We start from the raw sequence: 23,235 nt of genomic DNA, 5'->3' as shown, positions 1-23,235 counted from the left end.
AATAGCCAATTTGCTCAATTTACCTTTAATAAATAAATAAATATATATATATATATATATATATATATATATATATATATATATATATATATATATATATATATATATATATATATATATATATAAATAATGGGTATTTCTGTCTGTCATTTCATCGTACATTTTTTTTCCTTTTTTCGGAAGGTTTTTTTGTAGAGAATAAATGATGAAAAAAAACACTTAATTGAACGGTTTAAAAGAGGAGAAAACAGGAAAAAAATTAAAATTTAATTTTGAAACATTGTTTATCTTCAATTTCGACTCTTTAAAAGTCAACCGAAAAAAAGAAGAGAAAAAAAAAACTAGCTATTTTGAATCTTTTTGAAACATTTTTTAAAAATAATTTATGGAACATCATTAGTCATTTTTCCTGATTAAGATTAATTTTAAAATTTTGATGACATCTTTTAAATAGGTTAAAATCCAATCTGCACTTTGTTAGAATATATAACAAATTGGACCAAGCTATATTTCTAACAAAGACAAATCATTAATTCTTCTAGATTTTCCAGAACAAAAATGTTAAAAGAAATTCAAAAGACTTTGAAATAAGATTTAAATTTGATTCTAAAGATTTTCTAAATTTGCCAGAATATTTTTTTTGAATTTCAATCATAAATTTGAAGAAATATTTCACAAATATTATTCGTTGAAAAAACAGAAGCTAAAATGAAGAATTAGATTAAATTGTATGTACTATTCTTTACAATAAAAAATAAATTTACTTGAACATTGATTTAAATTGTCAGGAAAAAAGAGGAAGGAATTTAAAAGGTAAAAAGGTATATGTTGTTAAAAACCCTAAAATCATATTTAAGGTTGTATTTTTTCTCTAAAAAATTTTTTCTGAAAGTTATAAGAAGCAAAGTAAAAAAATAAATGAATTTATTTAAACAAGTAAAGACCAAGTCTTTAAAATATTTTTGGGGATTTTCAAATTTTATTTGAGTTTTGTCTCTCTTAGAATTAAAAATGTCAAGCAAAGCGAGACCAGCTTGCTAGTAAATGAATAAAATTTTAAAAACAGAGGCAGCTCACTGGTAAGTGCTGCTATTTGAGCTATTTTTAGAACAGGCCAGCGGGCGACTCATCTGGTCCTTACGGGCGACCTGGTGCCCTCGGGCACCGTGTCGGTGACCCCTTACTTACAGTGTACACACTTTGTAGAGCTCAACAATAGAAAAGACTGGCCCATTCAGCTCAATGGCAATGACTACTTCCTGGCTAAGATAATACACTGTAGTCAATACACTACTGCCATCTAATGTCCTGGAGTTGTAACTACAAGCAAAGTCTACAACTATACAGTACAGTACAATACTTGCAAATGACACACAGAAGTGTAAGTAAACAAGATCAACAACCGGACAGTACAGCTCAGTGTTAAATGTTAAATAACACATTCGAAATTTGATACCATTGAGTACAGGCATTGATTCCCAAGTACTGTGAATTGGCACCGTATCGATTTAAATGTGAAAGGTACCCATTCCCATAGTTCCCATACAGTACCGGCATGTCCCTTCCCTGTTTGCCAGACAACATGGAGTCCTTCCTGACGCTGGCTGAGAGACAGTACATAGTGAAGTATGAGCTGGAGGGTCTGCATGCACAGAGAGACGTGAGGATTCCTGGTCTGGCTGACAAGTTCACCCTACATCACAGGGACAACATCTGTGAGTGCTGCAATTTATCATCAGTTGTTTTCTTGCAATGTGTTGAACTACACCATAGTTTGACCTACATTGAAAGTCAAGTCAACAAAAGGTTATGAACATCACATAAACATTTTACATGATGTTCTCCCACCTTTTTGTTGTTTTGTTTTGTGTCTTATATGCTGATCTCAGCTGTTTTTGGCTTCCCACTTTCAATGATGAAAATGCTCCCCTCAGCACAGATTGTTGATGAAGTGTTCAGTGACCCACTCAATGTCCTCACAGGGCGCAAGTTAAACTCGGCCGGCGTGGTTGTGGACACTTTCCCTCTTCACGAGCAGCAACAACTGAAAGAGCTCAGTGAGACTTGGTACTCTGGCAACCAGCTGTCTCAACCGCTGGGTGAGTGAACGTGCAACACACACACACACACACACACACACACACACACACACACGCACGCACACGCACACGCACGCACACGCACACACACACACACACACACACACACACACACACACACACACACACACACACACACACACACACACACACACACACGCACACACACGCACACACACACTTGTGCATATTCCACTACTCTGGTCAAACACACACTCGACAACTCTGATAATGCAAAGAAATTTGATGGACAGATTTCATGCCATAATTCACTGAGAGAAGACGGATTGTTCTCCCGGAAGACTGCAGTCTTGTCAGGAAATACAGAGATCTCTCTTGTGTGTCAGTAGGATGGGACAGGATAGGATACCGCACCAATTTTAAATAGACCTCCTTTTTAGACCAGTTGATCTGCCGCTTCTTTTCTTTTTCTCCTCTGTCCCCCCCTCCCTTGTGGAGGGGGTCCGGTCCGATGGCAATGGATGAAGTACTGGCTGTCCAGAGTCGGGACCCAGGATGGACCGCTCCTCTGTGTATCGGTTGGGGACATCTCTACGCTGTTGATCCGACTCCGCTTGGGATGGTTTCCTGTGGACGGGACTCTCGCTGCTGTCTTGGATCCGCTTTGAACTAAACTCTCGCGGCTGTATTGGATCCACTATGGATTGAACTTTCACAGTATCATGTTAGACCCGCTCGACATCCATTGCTTTCGGTCCCCTAGAGGGGGGGGGTCCTCTCCAAGGTTCTCATAGTCATCATTGTCACCGACGTCCCACTGGGTGTGAGTTCTCCTTGCCATTATGTGGGTTCTTCCGAGGATGTCGTTGTGGTTTGTGCAGCCCTTTGAGACATTTGTGATTTAGGGCTATATAAATAAACATTGATTGATTGAATGATAAAGCCCTTTAAAAAACAACCACTGTTGAAACCAAACAAAACAAGTAAACATAAAAAAAACATCTGAAAAGTAGACATTCTAATGTTAAAAAGGATAGGATAGAATAAAAAGGGTAGGATCGGACAGGACAGGATAGGCTATGATAGGGTATTAAGGGATAGGAAAGGGGTCACCAATCCGGTGCCCGTGGGCACCAGGTAGCCCGTAAGGACCAGATGTGTCGCCCGCTGGCCTGTTCTAAAATTAACTCAAATAGCAGCACTTACCAGTGAGCTGCCTCTATTTTTAAAATTTTATTTTTTTCTAGCAAGCTGGTCTCGCTTTGCTCAACATTTTTAATTCTAAGAGAGACAAAACTCAAATATAATTTGAAAATCCAAGAAAATATTTTAAAGACTTGGTCTTCACCTGTTTAAATAAATTCATTTATTTAATTCTTTATTTTAGCTTCGGTTTTTTCGACGAATATTTGTGAAATATTTCTTCAAACTTATTATGATTAAAATTTAAAAAAATAAATTCTGGCAAATCTAGAAAATCTGTAGAATCAAATTTAAATCTTATTTCAAAGTCTTTTGAATTTCTTTAAAAAATTTGTTCTGGAAAATCTAGAAGAAATAATGATTTGTCTTTGTTAGAAATATAGCTTGGTCCAATGTGTTGTATATTAGAACAAAGTGCAGATTGGATTTTAACCTTTTTAAAACATGTCATCAAAAATTTATATTTATTGTGAGAAATCATTAAGATGATCAGTGTTTCCACAAAGATAAATATCATTAATTATTAATAATATCATAGAGTTAAAGGTAAATTGAGCAACTTGGCTATTTCTGGCAATTTATTTAAGTGTGTATCAAACTGTTAGCGCTTCACATTAATCAGTACCCAAGAAGTAGCTTGGATAGGACAAGACAGGCTATGATAGGACGGGTAAGATAGAATAGGACAGGACAGGATAGGATAGGACAGGACAGAACAGAATAGGATAGGATAGGATAGGATAGGATAGGATAGGATAGGATAGGATAGGATAGGATAGGATAGGATAGGATAGGAAGGGTAGGATACGATAGGACAGGAGTGGACAGGACAGAATAGAATAGGAAAGGTAGGATAGGATATTATAAGATATGATAGGATAGGAAGAGTAGGATAGTATAGGACAGAATAGGGTATTATAGGATATGATAGGATAGGATAGGATAGGACAGGATAGGATAGGTTATTAAGGCCAGGACAGGATAGGATAGGAAGTGTAGGATAGAATAGGACAGGATAGGACAGGACAGGATATGGTAGTATAGATAGGATAGGAAGGGTAAGATATAATAGGACAGGACAGGATAGGACAGAACAGAACAGAATACCAAAGTATAGGATAGGATAGGAAGGGTAGGATAGGATAGGACATGAGAGGACAAGACAGAATAGGATAGGAAGGGTAGGATAGGATACGACTCGATAGGACAGGATAGGATATTATAGGACATGATAGGATAGGAAGAGTAGGATAAGATAGGACAGGATAGGATATGACAGGACAGGACAGGACCGGACAGGACAGGAAGGGTAGGATATAATAGGATAGGATATAATACGACAGGATAGGGTAGTATAGGATAGGATATAGGAAGGGTAGGATAGGACAGGACAGGACAGGACAGGACAGGACAGGACAGGACAGGAAGGGTAGGATATAATAGGATAGGATATAATACGACAGGATAGGGTAGTATAGGATAGGATATAGGAAGGGTAGGATAGGACAGGACAGGACAGGACAGGACAGGACAGACTAGGATAGGATAGTATATTATACGACAGGACAGGACAGGACAGGGTAGGGTGACCGCGACCCCAAAAGGGACAAGCGATAGAAAATGGATGGATGGATGGATAAAATATTTGTTATTCGGGGAGTGGGTGTTGAGTAGTTCAAAATGAAGTTTGTGATACTTGGTGACTGGTGGTGAGGAGTGGGAAATATGTATTTATTTATTTTTTGCAATGGCTCATGTTGTTTTTTTATTTGCAATTTCCAACTTAAATCACATTGACGGTAACATAAAAATATCATCTGATAGTCTAAAGATATACTATTGAGTAAACTTTTTTTTTTTGGCCAGAATTCTTTTTTTATTATTTTTATTTTTTTAATTTGATAGGGAAATCATAATACAGATACTGAGAACACCCCTCCCCCCCCCAAAAAAAAATTAAAAAATTATAAAAAAAATACACATTTTCGGGGGAAAAATACAAAAAACAAAGCAAAAAATATTACGAAAAAATTCTAATAAAATAAGAATATGTTTAAACATATTAATCCAGTAGGCTTTCAGGCAGGGCCAGGACCAGAACATGTGTGTCATGTTTGCAGGACTCAATTGACATCGATTACATCTATCTGCAATATTGGCATACATTTTGGAACCTTTAGAGTTGGATGGACAACCTTAAACTGTATTAGATTAAGCTTTGAACAAGATGTGCTATCATTTATTAATTTTTTATAAATAAAAATAAAAACTAAGTCTGGTTTTAACATGACGGAATCAAGTAATTTTTTTTTGTCTTTACAAAATAAAAAAAAATATTAAAAACCGCTGCGTGCGTTAACTTTTCAGCCTGCGGATGTCGGTGGAAAAGGTTTGCACACTTTTTTGCTGTGATTACAACGCAGATTTTGCATACAGTAAAAAAGTAAAAGGTAATAAAAATATTGAAAAACTAAAAGTGACTACTACTAATAATAATAACACCTTTGCACATATATACATATTGCACACTAAATGATTGCACTAAGTACAATTAATAAAAGAAAAACATTATCATGACACTCATATAGGGACGGCGTGGCGCAGTGGAAGAGTGGCCGTGCGCAACCCGAGGGTCCCTGGTTCAAATCCCACCTAGTACCAACCTCGTCACGTCCGTTGTGTCCTGAGCAAGACACTTCACCCTTGTTCCTGATGGGTGCTGGTTGCCGCCTTACATGGCAGCTCCCTCCATCAGTGTGTGAATGTGTGTGTGAATGGGTAAATGTGGAAGTAGTGTCAAAGCGCTTTGAGTACCTTGAAGGTAGAAAAGCGCTTTACAAGTACAACCCATTTATCATTTATATTGCACACTGAGCAAACATTTGGCACAGCAAGAAAAAAAAAACAGTATTTACATTATTGTATTGTAGAGTAAAAGATGACACCACATTAGGAACATCTTTACATGACGTCTAGTACAAAATCAGCTTTTAGATATGTCAAAGATATTAAATAGAAGTACCTCTCTTTACCACATGAAAGGGGCTACATTTTAGAAATGTTTTAATGATTTTATTTCCAATGCGTGTTTACATCGCTTTTCCTATTTTGTCTTTCTCAGATTCAGTCAATGCATATTTTGGAAGCTCAGTGGGTTTTTACTTCAGCTTCCTTGATTTCTACACCTGGTCTCTGCTGCCACCTGCGATTGTGGGCCTGTCAATCACATACTTCTCCAGTAAGTCGAATTTTTCTTTACATCTCTTACAATACTGTTACTTTGATTGACATGAAAAAATGCAGACACTTACAATATGGCACATCACATAGTTACAGTTCATTAAAACGTTTAAAAATCAGTAGGAAGAAGCAGAGCTCATTTGATCCTACATTTACTTTTTTTGTTGCCATTTTCATCACTTTTGTTGCACTTTGCAAGACAAACAATTAAATAAATAATCATTGATGTAATCAATGATGATTTAATCCATTTCATAATTTAATTTCATATACTGATATGCTAAATGTTTTAAAAGTTGTACTTGCATACGAACGGTTTGAGTAAAAAAATGTTCCCTAAGGTTATATTTCTCATTTTTTGTTAAGAATTGTTATTTTAGAAAAACAAATTAAAAATAAATAAATACATAGTATACAATTGAAAAAATATACTTATTAGAATGAATATATATATATATATATATATATATATATATATATATATATATATATATATATATATATATATATATATATATGCCAAAAATTTGGACACACCTTCTCATTCAATGGGTTTTCTTTATTTTCATGACTATGACAATTGTAGATTGTCAGTGAAGGCATCAAAACTATGAATAAACACATGTGGAGTTACCAAAGAAAGGTGAAATAACTGAAAACATGTTTTATATTCTAGTTTTTCTTCAAAATAGCCACCATTTTCTTTGATTACTTTTTCCACACACTCTTGTCCTTCTCTCGATAAGCTTGAAGAGGTAGTCACCTGAAATGGTTTTCACTTCACAGGTGTGCTGGAAGCTCATCAAGAGAATGCTAAGAGTGCACACAGCAGTAATCAGTGCAAAGGGTGGCTATTTTTAAGAAGCTACAATACAAAACAGGTTTTCAATGATTTCAAATGTGTTAATTCATAGTTTTGATGCCTTCAGTGACAATCTAGTCATGAAAATAAAGAAAACCCATTGAATGAGGAGAAGGTGTGTCCAAACTTTTGGCCTGTACAGTATATATGTATATATATATATATATATATATATATATATATATATATCTTGATTGGATTATCCAGAGAATAGTGCTCGATACCGTGGTAGAGCGCAATGTGTAGGTGTGGGAAAAATCACAAGACTACTTCGTCTCTACAGAACTGTTTCATGAGGGGTTCCCTCAATCATCAGGAGATTTTAATGGAAGCATACACATACATTGGTTTATATAAAAGGCTATCGATGCTGTCATCTAGCAAAACTGAATTCGACCAAGCAACCCCCCCGTACCAGAAAGCAGTTGATGAAAGCGGATACAACTTCACCCTCACCTATGAACCCACTCCAGGAAACCAACCAAAAAGAGCAGAAAACGAAACATCATCTGGTAGAATCCGCCATTCAGCAAAAACGTCTCAACCAACATCGGCCACAAGTTCCTCACTCTGATCGACAAACACTTCCCCAAAGGCAACACCTTAAGAAAAATATTCAACAAGAACAACATTAAATTGAGCTACAGCTGTATGAACAACATACAACAAATAATTTCAAACCACAACAAAGCAATTGCAAAAGGACTGCCCACCCCCAGACTAAACGACTGTGAAACCAATAAGGAATGTAACTGTCTCAAGAAACCTGATTGCCCTCTCAACGGAGGGTGCTTACAGACATCAGTCGTTTACCAAGCAAAGGTAACACGCAAGGACATTAACACATCCGAAACGTAGGTAGGATTAACCGAAGGAGCGTTCAAAACAAGATGGAATAATCACAACGCCTCCTTTAGAAACCAGACTTTGCGGAATTCTACAGAACTCAGCAAACACATTTGGAACCTCAAAGACAATAATGTTGAATATTCAATAACATGGCAAATTCTTGCATCCAGCACACCTTACAACAGTGGTAATAAAAGATCAAAACTATGCTTAAAAGAGAAACTGTTTATTATATATCATCCACATTTATCATCCCTCAACAAGCGCAGTGAAATCATTTCAACATGCCGCCACAGACGGAAACACCTCCTAGGTAACACATGAGCCAATCACCACGCCCTACGCCTGCTTGTACCCACCCACTCTGTGCCCTATATAAACCACTGTATGTGTATGCTTCCATTAAAATCTCCTGATGATTGAGGGAACCCCTCATGAAACAGTTCTGTAGAGACGAAGTAGTCTTGTGATTTTTCCCACACCCATGTATATATATATATATATATATATAAATATATATATATATATATATATATATATATATTAAATAGGTATAAATTTATATAAATGTGCTTACTATTGTGTTGAAACACCCCTGACATTATGATGCAGTGCAGTTCTACACCAATAATAATTGAAGCACAATAATTGGTAGCAAAATTATGTTTTTTATGTAAAGTGCATAATAGATATAATTTATTGAATAATATAAACAAAGTGTCATACTAATACCAAAACAAACTAGGGTAAGCATATTTGTTATTGATTAAATAAGATACTTTCACAGCAGTTTAGCTTTATCATCTGTTATGATGTCATAATTAAGTGCAAAAACACATCTGTCGGTCCTGTGTTGTTTCAGGTGACGTTCAGAAGGAGGTGGTGGAGTCAGTATCTGGCTCGCAGGTGGAGAACCACAAAGAGGACACAGGACTCCCCATCAGTGGTCACATGGTCCAGGCAGTGTTCAGCATGCTGTGGTCCACCGTGGTCATGGAGCTGTGGAAGCGTCGCAGCTTCTCCCTGTCCTACCGCTGGGGGACACTTCACCTGGCTGAGCGCTTTGCGGAGCCACGACCTGGTTTTCATGGTCACCTGGGGGTCAACCCTGTCACGGGTCGTGTGGAGCCTCTGTTTCCCGAATGGCAGAAAGATCTCCGGATGGCACTGGTCTCAGTCCCTGTGGTCGGAATATTTCTGGGTATGACTTTAGTCTGTTTAATGTCTGGTCAGGTGAAAATATGATCTTGATTATTGTGTGGATGCTGAGAGACATAATTCGAAACATGTTCTCTATTTTATTATATACGTATATATATATATATATATATATATATATATATATATATATATATATATATATATATATATATATATATATATATATATACACACAGACACAGTGGGGCAAACAAGTATTTAGTCAGCCACTGATTGTGCAAGTTCCCCCACTTAAAATGATGACAGAGGTCTGTAATTTTCATCATAGGTACACTTAAACTGTGAGAGACAGAATGTGAAAAAAATCCAGGAATTCACATTGTAGGAATTTTTAAGAATTTATTTATAAATTATGGTGGAAAATAAGTATTTGGTCAACCATTCAAAGCTCTCACTGATGGAAGGAGGATTTGGCTCAAAATCTCACGATACATGGCCCCATTCATTCTTTCCTTAACACGGATCGATCGTCCTGTCCCCTTAGCAGAAAAACAGCCCTGAAGCATGATGTTTCCACCCCCATGCTTCACAGTAGGTTTGGTGTTCTTGGGATGCAACTCAGTATTTTTCTTCCTCCAAACAGGACTAGTTGAGTTTATACCAAAATGGATACATGAATGATACGGCAGAGGATTGGGAGAATGTCCTGTGGTCAGATGAAACCAAAATATAACTTTTTGGTATGAACTCAACTCGTCGTGTTTGGAGGAAGAAGAATACTGAGTTGCATCCCAAGAACACCACACCTACTGTGAAGCATGGGGGTGGAAACATCATGCTTTGGGGCTGTTTTTCTGCTAAGGGGACAGGACGATCGATCCGTGTTAAGGAAAGAATGAATGGGGCCATGTATTGTGAGACTTTGAGCCAAAACCTCCTTCCATCAACGAGAGCTTTGAATGGTTCACCAAATACTTATTTTCCACCATAATTTACAAATACATTCTTTAAAATTCGTACAATGTGAATTCCTGGATTTTTTTTTCACATTCTGTCTCTCACAGTTGAAGTGTACCTATGATGAAAATTACAGACCTCTGTCATCATTTTAAGTGGGAGAACTTGCACAATCGGTGGCTGACTAAATACTTTTTTGCCCCACTGTATATACACATATATATATATATATATATATATATATATATGTATATATATATATATATATATATATATATATATATATATATATATACATATATATATATATATATATATATATATATACATATATATATATATATATATATATATATATACATATATATATATATATATATATATATATACATATATATATATATATATATATATATATACATATACATATATAGATATATATATATATATACATATACATATACATATATATATATATATATATATATATATATATATATATATATATATATATATATATATATATATATATATATATATATATATATATATATATATATATATATATATATATGTATATATATATATATAGACATATATAATAATCATTGGACCCCCCCGAAAAAAATTACGAGAAAAACAACCCAACAACGATTCATAAACAAACCCAGAAATTGAGTTAAAATAATACCTTTATAACTCAAAAAATGGATTGCTCTTCATAAAAACAACATTTAACCCAACACTAGCAACTCATAAATTGGGTAATCAAAATAACCCAACATCTTTTAGTGTGTAAGTTTGACATATAAACTCCCTGTTTTCATTTCATCAGTATTGCAGTTCAGATTCAGCTTTTGCAACATTCACACACAATTCCTCCAGAAATGGTTTATATCTAGTTAATGTCATTGTTCATCACAATCAAAGAACAAAAACGATGGATGAGCTATTATCAAGATCCTATATACAGATAAATACAAATATCGGGCTAAGAAGTGCAAGAAGGCATTTTGTGGCGCATTAAACCAAGTGTTATTTTGTTCCCTTTTGCATTTATTTCGTCAGTATTTGCTTGCAAGGTGAGCAGTTAGGAATACATTATACTTATTCACCGAAATACTTCTTAAAGAGTTCATAAAAAGGGCGTTCAAAACAGAGGAAACAGCCGCCAACCGACCACATTTTAGCAAAGGCATGACGTCAGTTGTCACTGTAACTGACTTTTGTGCCCGCCCGCAGGTCTGGTGGTCCTCGGCATGCTGTGCTTCTACTGGGCTGAAGACCAGGTGCAGCAGCTCCACCTGGGCTGGGACTCGCTGGTGTCCCAGACCTTGCTTTATGTGCCCTCTGTGCTCCACATCCTTTACACAAATGTGCTGGCCACGTTTTACAAAACAGTAGCGGCATCTCTGACTGAATTTGGTGAGCGACAAAAACCACTCAATGTGTGGGATGGAAGGTTAAGATGCAGTGTATACGACACGACAATCCCAATGGCAACTGGTCTTAGTTTTTTGAAGAACAGGAAGTCATCTATGCTTCTTGTTTGCTTTTCAGAGAACCACAGAGAAGAGTCTGCCTTCCAGAACCATCTAACAGCCAAAGTCTTGGTGGTGAGCTTCGTCTTCTTCGTCTTCATCTTTTATTTCCCCCTATTTTCCAGGAAATGCTCCTCATCTACAAAACCCAAAACCAGTGAAGTTGGCACGTTGTGTAATTTGTAAATAAAAACAGAATACAATGATTTGCAAATCCTTTTCAACTTATATTCCATCGAATGGACTGCAAAGACAAGATATTTAATGTTCGAACTGAGAAACTTTTTTTTTTTTTGCAAATAATCATTGACTTAGAATTTAATGGCAGCAACACATTGCAAAAAAGTTGCCACAGGGGCATTTTTACCACTGTGTTCCATGGCCTTTCCTTTTAACAACACTCAGCAACATTTTGGGAACTGAGGAGACCAATTTTTGAAGCTTTTCAGGAGGAATTCTTTCCCATTCTTGCTTGATGTACAGCTTAAGTTGTTCAACAGTCCGGGATCTCCATTGTCGTATTTTAGGTTTCATATTGCGCCACACATTTTCAAATGGATACAGGTCTGGACTACAGGCAGGCCAGTGTAGTACCCGCATTCTTTTACTATGAAGCCACCCTGTTGTAACACGTGGCTTGGCCTCGTCCTGCAGGGGCGTCCATGATAACGTTGCTTGGATGACAACATATGTTGCTCCAAAACCTGTTTATACCTTTCAGCATTAATGGTGCCTTCACAGATGTGCAAGGTACCCATACCGTGGGCACTAATACACCCTCTTTCCATCAAAGATGCTGGCAGAACACTTTTCCACTTTACATCAGTCCATCTTGGATGAGTTCAGGCCCAGCGAAGCCAGCGGCGTTTCTGGGTGTTGTTGATAAATGGCTATCGCTTTGCATAGTATAGTTTTAACTTGCACTTACAGGTGTAGGGACCAACTGTAGTTACTGACAGTTGTTTTCTGAAGTGTTTCTGAGCCTATGTGGTGATATGCTTTACACCCTGATGTCGCTTTTTGATGCTGTACCGCCTGAGGGATCGAAATTCCGTAATATTATCCCTTACGTGCAGCGATTTCTCCCAATTCTCTGAACCTTTTCAAGATATTACTGACCATAGATGGTGAAATCCCTAAATTCCTTGCAATAGCTCGTTGAGAAATGTTGTTCTTAAACTGTTCGACAACTTGCACATGCATTTGTTCACAAAGTGGTGACCCTCGCCCCATCCTTGTTTGTCGATGACTGAGCATTTCATGGAAGCTGCTTTTATACCCAATCATGGCACCCACCTTTTCCCAATTAGCCTGTTCACATGTGGGATGTTCCAAATAAGTGTTTGATGAGCATTCCTCAACTTTCTCAGTCCTTTTTCCCACTTGTGCCAGCTTTTTTGAAACATGTTGCAGGCATCAAATTCCAAATGAGCTAATATTTGCAACAAAAAAACAAAACATTTTCCAGTTCAAACGTTAAGTATCTTGTCTTTGCTGGTCATCCAATTGAATACAGGCTGAAAAGGATTTGCAAATCATTGTATTCCGTTTTTATTTACTATTACCACAGCGTGCCATCTTCACTGGTTTTGGGGTTTGTATTTTCAGATTGAAATGTTTCCATGACATATAATTTTTGTCTCTCCCTCTCTCACTCTCCCCAGTTCACGTTCTTCAACTACTTTGCAGTTCTCTTCCACATTGCATTTGTCAAGCAAGATGTTCCTTTGCTCCGCAAGGTATAAACACGACGTCGCGCGTCATTAGATACACAATCTAATGAGTTCCGATACAACAGTTGTGTTGTCATGTTAAAAAAAAGAATGTTTCGATGCAAGCATATTATTCTTCACCACTGAATCAATCGATGAATGCCAATCAATGATGCACACAACCCAGTTAAGTAACTGGAGATGCTGATGCAGGCTGCAATCGCCTTCTTCCTATTGATCTTCAAACATAGAAAAACCACGGGAGTGTTCCTTTCTGAACAAATATTCTCTTGTTGACAAGATGAGTTGAGTTGATGCTGACATGTTTTGTATTGTTCAGTCTTGAAGCAGACCTGCCTACCTCCCATTTGCTCAGATTTGGGAAGGCACTGGGGGTCTAGTCCCTCCTAACTCAAAGTGGCATAAAAAAAAAAAAATCAAACAAGTCTTCAATGATCATTTTTGGTAGGATTGCGTGATATAGACCAGTGGTTCTCAACCTTTTTTCAGTGATGTACCCCCTGTGAACATTTTTTTGATTCAAGTACCCCCTAATCAGAGCAAACCATTTTTGGTTAAAAAAAATAAGAGATACAGAAGTAAAATACAGCACTATGTCATCAGTTTCTGATTATTAAATTGTAAAACATGGCAAAATATTGCTCATTTGTAGTAGTCTTTCTTGAACTATTTGGAAAAAAATATATAAAAATAACTAAAAACTTGTTGAAAAATAAACAAATGATTCAATTATAAATACAGATTTCTACACATAAGAGTAATCATCAACTTAAAGTGCCCTCTTTGGGGATTGTAATACAGATCCATCTGGATTCATGAACTTAATTCTAAACATTTCTTCACAAAAAAGAAATCTTTAACATCAATATTTATGGAACATGTCCACAAAAAATCTAGCTGTCAACACTGAATATTGCATTGTTGCATTTCTTTTCACAGTTTATGAACTTACATTCATATTTTGTTGAAGTATTATTCAATAAATATATTTATAAAGGATTTTTGAACTGTTGCTATTTTTAGAATATATTTTTTAAATCTCACGTACCCCATGGCATACCTTCAAGTACCCCCTGGGGTACGTGTACCCCCATTTGGGAACCACTGATATAGACGATATAGGATAGAAATGATATCAATTTGGCATCCACTATAGGTTTTAATTATAACGTGTCGTCACAGAAGTGGCTAAATATGTCCTTCCACAGGGCTGGGCCGCTCATCTAAGTAATTGCATAAATTTTGCATAAATATCTTTGCAGACATGTAAAAAAAAACAAAAAAAAAAACTGTGTTTAGCTTTCCTGTGCAGGTTTGAAATAAATATTTCAATTCAATTCGATTCAATTAATCCTCACCTACATGATGGAATACAAACTATTTATATCTTATGAGTAACATTATCACTGGAGGACAAGGAATAGTTAAACGTGTGACACACCAAGCTAAAGAGCAGGAGGAGACACAACCAATGCTAACTAAGCTAATGCTAAGCTAACTTGAATGTAAAGTAGCAAAACAACGGACAACACTTGCTTTGTAGACTTTTTTTTGTTTTTATTTTGTTTTTTTATATTTTATTTCGGAAACAACAATAGGATTGTACGGTATACCGGTATTAGTATAAAACCGCGATACCAATGAATCATATTTGGTACTATACTGCCTCTGAAAAGTACGGGTCCACCACCCCATTGTAGTCGTTACGTCGTGTCATTGTTGGTTTACGAGCAGAGGAGCATGTTCGGCAGCACACAATTACAGAGTACTTACAAGCAGACACAGTGTGTAGACCGAAAAGGGAGAACGGACGCATTTTGGCTTACAAACTAACGATAAAGGTGAGGTTATAAGACTGAAACGCCCTTGGGAAGAGCTGCTTTTAGACATGGCTAGCTAGCTAGCAGCTAAAGTCCATCCGCAGTCTGCAGTTTTTAGCTACTTCTAAATGACTAATCCTCGCCTCCATGTTGACAAATAAAGTACATTTTTTACAAGTATCATCTCTGCAGGACGAGGAATAGCTAAACATGCTTCACTACACACCGTAGCTCACCGGCGTCAAAATGTAAACAAACGCCAGTGGTGGATCTACACCTGACATCCACTGTAATGATAGCAAGTGCAGGAGCGTATTTAGTCGATACTACTATGATTACATCAATATTTTTTGGCATCACAAAATCTTCTTTTGTTTTTTAAAAATGTATATTTTGTTTATAAACTCAGGAAATATGTCCCTGGACACATGAGGACTTTGAATATGACCAATGTAGGATCCTGTAATGACTTGGTATCGGATTGATGCCCAAATTTGTGGTATCATCCAAAACTAATACAAAGCATCCATACAGCAGAAAAAAAATAAGTGATTATTTAACAGAAGTGTAGATAGAACATGCTACAAGAGAAAGTAAGCAGATATTAACAGTAAATGAACAAGTAGATTAATAATTCATTCTCTACCACTGAATTATTTTGACAATATAATAGAAAGGAAAATGACACAATATGTTACTGCATATGTCAGCAGTTAAACCAGGAGCATTTGTTTGTTTACCTACTACTAAAATACAAGTTGGCTTCACGGTGGAAGAGGGGTTAGTGCGTCTGCCTCACAATACGAAGTTCCTGCAGTCCTGGGTTCAAATCCATGTTCGGGATCTTCCTGTGTGGAGTTTGCATGTTCTCCCCGTGAATGCGTGGGTTCCCTCCGGGTACTCCGGCTTCCTCCCACTTCCAAAGACATGCACCTGGGGATAGGTTGATTGGCAAAACTAAATTGGCCCTAGTGTGTGAATGTGAGTGTGAATGTTGTCTATCTGTGTTGGCCCTGCGATGAGGTGGCGACTTGTCCAGGGTGTACCCCGCCTTCCGCCCGATTGTAGCGGAGATAGGCGCCAGCGCCCCCCCGCGACCCCGAAAGGGAATAAGCGGTAGAAAATGGATGGATAAAATACAAGTTGTCTTGTATGTTCACTATTTTATTTAAGGACAAACTTGCAATAATAAACAGATGTCTAATGTACCGGTAACAAAATATTGGTATCAGGACAACACTACCTTCCATAAACACAATTCAAAGAAAAAAACAACATCTTCAATATTTGTAAAAAAAAACAAAAAACAGTAATAATAGAATAAAAAAAAAAAAATATATATATATATATATATATATATATATATATATATATATATATATATATATATATATACATACATACACATCTGAAAAGGAGCAGTAAGTAGCAAAAGGTTATAATTTCCTGGCCTGTCTCTCAGATATAATAATCTGATTCTTGGTCAACAATACAATACATCATCACCTGATACATAACAATATGCAGTATATTATTAGAAAGTTCATATCATATGTGATTATCACCAGCTATACTCACTTTCTGCTATTTTGTCCATTGTTTTGTATATTTATATATTTTATGTATGGGTTCTTTTAATCTTTAATTAAATTCCAATTTTACATTCATCTGTACTTTCTTATTTTCAGTGTTATGGAAAAAGGTGTTACCCATTCCGTTACTTTTACTAGTATCCTAAATAATTGAGTTTACTTGGGTTACAACGACTTTACTGATGCGTTTGATGTAGAGATAAATGCTTTGAAAATTTAACATCGAAAATTATCGGTATCGGTTTCAAAAAGTAAAATTTATGACTTCTTAAAACAGAGCGCAATAAACCTTAGAGGCACTGCCTTTGAGTGCCGGCCCAGTCACATAATATCTACAGCTTTTCACACACACGAGTGAAGGCAAGACATACTTGGTCAACAGCCATACAGGTCACATTGTGGGTGACCGTATCAACAACTTTAACACTGTTACAAATATGCGCCACACTGTGAACCCACACCAAACGAGAATGATAAACACATTCCGGGAGAACATACGCACCATAACACAACATAAACATAACAGAACAAATACCCCGACCCCTTGCAGCACTAACTCTTACGGGACGCTACAATATACACCCCCGCTACCTCAAATTAATTAATCATAACTTTTTATTTCCAAAAACAGGAATTTGGTTTTGTTCAAGTTTAGAGATGATTTATTTTGTCAAACTGACATTTAAATGTATCAATGTATTGTGATTTTAGTAGGTCCTCCCCAGAGCAAAACATTTTTTTGTCGTCAAAAAATATCAGATACGTTGCACACGCCGTTGATAAATAAAGACTATATTGATATAAACACTATATTGACCCCTGTAAAACACCACAGGTAATATACAAATAGTGTGACTAGTGTGGAACTATTTTTACAAACTGTTGCCACTCTTCTGACATTTCTTTTCCATGTTCCTTATAATATCTCATGGCTAATTGTAAAGTGGAAATTATTCAAAACGTAATATTGTATATGTCAACAGCCAAAGAAGGAGCAGAGCTGTAACCTATTTTGAAATTATTCTATTATTAATTCTATACCAAAATAAATTGTGATGTTAACTATAATATGGATATCATATTGCTGATGCCTTATTCCCGTCTGTTTTCAGCGTCTGGCCTCGTTGCTGATCGTGACCCAGCTGGTGAACCAGCTGACAGAGGTGGTAGTACCATTCCTGGTGGACCGCTTTGTTAGCGCCCCCCATAGGAGGGAGAGTGAGGATGACCCGCAGGAGGACAAATTTAGAAACCAAATCATGCTGCCAGTTTTCCCTGTGAGTGAAGATTTTTTTCAATTTAAAAAAATGATCGGCCTCGATGTCAATATGAACTTTTTACACATTAATTGCAGAAATCTCACAGATGAACAGCAATTCTTGTTCATCGAGATTCTAAAAATGTAATATCGAAAAAGGATTTACTTTTTTTTTTTTAAAATATGTTTTAACATGGGGCTTCACGGTGGAAGAGGGGTTAGTGCGTCTGCCTCACAATACGAAGGTCCTGCAGTCCTGGGTTCAAATCCAGGCTCGGGATCTTTCTGTGTGGAGTTTGCATGTTCTCCCCGTGAATGCGTGGGTTCCCTCCGGGTACTACGGCTTCCTCCCACTTCCAAAGACATGCACCTGGGGATAGGTTGATTGGCAACATTAAATTGGCCCTAGTGTGTGAATGTTGTCTGTCTATCTGTGTTGGCCCTGCGATGAGGTGGCGACTTGTCCAGGGTGTACCCCGCCTTCCGCCCGATTGTAGCTGAGATAGGCGCCAGCGCCCCCCGCGACCCAAAAGGGAATAAGCGGTAGAAATGGATGGATGGATGTTTTAACATTTTTAAAAATAAGTTTTCTGCCATTTCCTTGCAACCAGAAGGAAATTAGATTTAGACAAACTTTTTTGATCCACAAGAGAAATTGTTCGACACAGTAGCTCCGTTACAAAGGATGGAAAGGGTAAGGATGGAAAGGATAATGCACACAAGAGCACAAAAAGAGGGTGAAAACAAAAGGCATGAAGTAAAAATGCACCATAGTAGCGATATAAAATATAACATATATAATATTTACATATTTTATATATATATATATATATCCATCCATTTCTACCGCTTATTCCCTTTCGGGGTTGCGGGGGGCGCTGGCGCCTATCTCAGCTACAATCGGGCGGAAGGCGGGGTACACCCTGGACAAGTCGCCACCTATATATTTATATATATATATATATATATACATACAGTATATAATATATATTGATATACTATACTGTATCCGTGGTTCTTAACCTTCTTTCAGTGATGTACCCCCTGTGAACATGTTTTTAATTCAAGTACCCCCTAATCAGAGCAAAGCATTTTTGGTTGAAAATAAGAGATAAAGAAGTAAAATACAGCACTATGTCATCAGTTTCTGATTTATTAAATTGAATAACAGTGCAAAAATTTGCTCATTTGTAGTGGTCTTTCTTGAACTATTTTGGAAAAAAAGATATAAAAATAACTAAAAACTTGTTGAAAAATAAACAAGGGATTAAATTATAAATAAAGATTTCTACACATAGAAGTAATCATCAACTTAAAGTGCCCTCTTTGGGGATTGTAATAGAGATCCATCTGGATTCATGAACTTAATTCTTAACATTTCTTCACAAAAAAACAAATCTTTAACGTCAATATTTATGGAACGTGTCCACAAATAATCTAGCTGTCAACATTGTTGCATTTCTTTTCACAGTTTATGAACTTACATTCATATTTTGTTGAAGTATTATTCAATATACTTATAAAGGATTTTTGAATTGTTGCTATTTTTAGAATATTTAAAAAAAAAATCTCACGTACCCCTTGGCATACCTTCAAGTTAGGGATGTCCCGATCCAGGTTTTTGCACTTCCGATCCGATACCGATATTGTTTTTGCACTTCTGATCCGATACCGATACTGGCCTATCCGAGCATGTATTAAAGTTTAAAGTTATTTAGCCTACTTAGTTGTCAGATTCATGTCGAAAAGGGTTTTAGTACTCTTGATAACAACTAGCCAACTGAATTAGGTGAGTTTGAATAATACACAATGGTTGGTATTCATGGATAAACACAAAATATAAAAAATTATACATGTCAAACAGAAATGGCATCATTAAACAGTAAAAAAGTGAACAGTATTAAGTGCAAATAATGCTGTAAACATTACATAAAACAAAACACACATACAACCTGAGTGGGATAAAATGTCTATAACTCAGCATCAATACTTGCTCTTGAACAAGTGTAAAAAAAAATACAAAAAAACTATCAACACACTCCTTTCAATTGTTTGCCCCAGTCAGGGGGGAAAACAATTGAAGTCCAAACATAATGGGGATATTCTTTCTAACAAAGACAAGCACTTCAAGATGCTCAGGTGTCAGCCTGCTCCTGTGTTCATCAATGATGAGTGCTAAAAAGCCTCTCACTTTCAAAAGTCATTAAAATGTCTTACAACTTTACCACCACGCTTGACTTTATTGTGGCATGTTTTGCACTCCACCTCTTCATTTTTTTCATTTTGTAGGGCAAAATAATCCCACACAGCTGCCATTTTTACCGTAGCTTTTAATTCACACGGCCGTCTTAACAGTTAGAACACAGACCTGTGGGTGTGTTGAAGGTGTGTTGGAAAATGCGGAACAGAGCGTAGGGAGCAGCAGAAGAGTGGAATGTCTTATTTAAATCGGTGTGATGGAAAATACGGACCGGATTTAAAAAAAAAAAGGATCTGGATCGGCATTTTCCCATGCCTTGCCGATACGCATTTTTGGGCAAATATCGGCGGCCGATCCGATCCAAATATCGGATCCGGACAACCCTACTTCAAGTAACCCCAGGAGTACGCGTACCCCCATTTGAAAACCACTGAAATAGAGAGTAGATCGAGCATTAAATAAAAATTGTAAACAAAGAGAGGTAGCTAACATTAGAAACTTTTCTAACATGTAACTATCTTAAAAATGTTGTATTACAAATATTATACCAAATACACTGCGAGAAATGCGTTGAATCGAGAATCAATTCTGAATCAAATGGTCGCCCCAGGAATGGGAATCTGATCAAATCGTTAGGTGCCCGAAATGTGTACACAACATACCATCGCACAGCCACACTAGCTGGCACGCAACACACTGAACACCAATAAATATCAGAATAAAGGACATCTTTGTGTTCCCCCACAGGGTTTATTTGCAGAATACATTGAGCTGCTGGTGCAATTTGGCTATTTGAGTCTGTTCTCTTGCGTCTACCCTCTGACGGCCGTGCTGCTGCTCATCAACAACGTGACAGAGATCCGCACCGACGCCTACAAGATCTGCAAACTCTTCCGCAAGCCTTTCTCCGCCCCCGCCGCCAACATGGGTATGTGGCAGGTCAGCGGCGAGCGCCGACACGCCACGTGTCCGATTGTCACACTTCAGCAACTCCTATCCATGTCTCCTCTCTTTGCCAGATCGCCTTTGAGATCCTGAGTTTCATGGCGGTGGTGTCAAACTGCTGGCTGCTGACGCTCTCGCCACTGTCACTAAAGATGCAAGAGGAGGGCGAGATGAGCAGCACCGACATCGTGCTGATGGCCGTGCTGGCTGAGGTAGGATGATTCCTGAAAGACGCCAGGTGGGAAAGTTGTGCTGATGTTCTTCACCCGCCCGGCAGCACCTTCTCATCCTCATCAAGCTGATGATGGCAGCCGTCATCCCGGACGAGCCAGAATGGATCAGAACAAAGAGAGCCCACATGGAGTACACTTCCATGCAGGCTCTCAGGCAGCAGGTCAGCACTTTCACTTCTTATCTGGACAACCACACTAACTGTACTGTACATTATTTCACATGTAATCTAAAGGTCTCATGGGATTATAGCAATGGGGAAGGGGGAACAAACAACTGGATTAGATTTTCACAGAAATCCATCTTAAAACAAACACGCCTTTCAGTATTCACATTTTTCAAACAGATGCAAGTCGACTGATTGTGGAGGAAAAGCTCAAGCTTCATTCCTCATTGAGCTAATCAGACACTTTTAAAGGGGAACATTATCACAATTTCAAAAGGGTTAAAAACAATACAAATAAGTTCCCAGTTGCTTGTTGTACTTTTTAAAAAAAAAATTCTAAATTTTACCGGTCCCGGAATATCCCTTAAAAAGCTTTAATTTCATTTTCCTGTGACGTCATACAGTGCTGCCAATACAAACGAACAATGGCGAATACCACAGCAAGATATAGCGACATTAGCTCGGATTCAGACTCTGATTTCAGCGGCTTAAGCGATTCAACAGATTACGCATGTATTGAAATACATTGTTGTAGTATGAAAGTATTGAAGAAGAAACTGAAGCTATTGAGCAAATAGCTATTGACGCTATTCATAGCCATAGCATGGCCGAATAGCTGCATTAGCATCGCCGGTAAAATGTGCGGACCAAACGATCAGGACTTTCGCATCTCGGGACACTGGAGCAATTTAAATCCTTCGATTGGTAAGGGTTTTTTTTGCATTAAATGTGGGTGGAAGGAAACGTAATATAGTTGCAAATGAATCTGCAGGTTATCCATACATCTCTGTGCCGTATCTGCTTTAGCACTGCCGGTAAATAACATGTTAGCATCGATTAGCGTAGCATGTTAGCATCAATTAGCTGGCAGTCAACATCAACAAAACTCACCTTTGTGATTTCGTTGACTTTATCGTTGCAAATGTATCTGCAGGTTATCCATACATCTCTGTGCCATGTCTGCTTTAGCACCGCCGGTAAATAGCATGTTAGCATCGATTAGCGTAGCATGTTAGCATCGATTAGCTGGCAGTCACGCCGCAACCAAATATGTCTGATTAGCACATAAGTCAACAACATCAAGAAAACTCACCTTTGTAATTTTGTTGACTTTATCGTTGCAAATGCATCTGCAGGTTATACATACATCTCTGTGCCATGTCTGCTTTAGCACCACCGGTAAATAACATGTTAGTATCAATTAGCGTAGCATGTTAGCATCGATTAGCTGGCAGTCACGCCGCAACCAAATATGTCTGATTAGCACATAAGTCAACAACATCAAGAAAACTCACCTCTGTGATTTCGTTGACTTTATCGTTGCAAATGTATCTGCAGGTTATCCATACATCTCTGTGCTATGTCTGCTTTAGCACCGCCGGTAAATAGCATGTTAGCATCGATTAGCGTAGCATGT

The 23,235-nt window shown here is 37.3% G+C and overlaps 1 protein-coding gene across 2 annotated transcripts in view; it reads left to right on the top strand.

The window, feature by feature from the left end:
- The window catches only part of ano10b (anoctamin 10b), a 49,125-nt gene that overhangs the window by 15,983 nt on the left and 9,907 nt on the right, over positions 1-23,235 (top strand). Inside the window, exons 5-15 of one of the 2 annotated variants that reach the window (XM_061917404.1) lie at positions 1,578-1,715; positions 1,983-2,099; positions 6,385-6,501; positions 9,077-9,415; positions 11,575-11,757; positions 11,893-11,948; positions 13,538-13,612; positions 18,131-18,295; positions 21,224-21,415; positions 21,496-21,633; positions 21,699-21,815. In XM_061917404.1, the coding sequence (XP_061773388.1) occupies positions 1,578-1,715; positions 1,983-2,099; positions 6,385-6,501; positions 9,077-9,415; positions 11,575-11,757; positions 11,893-11,948; positions 13,538-13,612; positions 18,131-18,295; positions 21,224-21,415; positions 21,496-21,633; positions 21,699-21,815 (1,637 nt within the window). Of the gene's footprint in view, positions 1-1,577; positions 1,716-1,982; positions 2,100-6,384; positions 6,502-9,076; positions 9,416-11,574; positions 11,758-11,892; positions 11,949-13,537; positions 13,613-18,130; positions 18,296-21,223; positions 21,416-21,495; positions 21,634-21,698; positions 21,816-23,235 lie in introns of those variants that run through there. The other variant, XM_061917405.1, reaches the window with a different exon arrangement.

Source organism: Nerophis ophidion, linkage group LG12, assembly GCF_033978795.1.
Source record: "Nerophis ophidion isolate RoL-2023_Sa linkage group LG12, RoL_Noph_v1.0, whole genome shotgun sequence".
NCBI classification, from domain to species: domain Eukaryota; kingdom Metazoa; phylum Chordata; class Actinopteri; order Syngnathiformes; family Syngnathidae; genus Nerophis; species Nerophis ophidion.
This window is presented reverse-complemented; position numbering and strand designations above follow the sequence as displayed.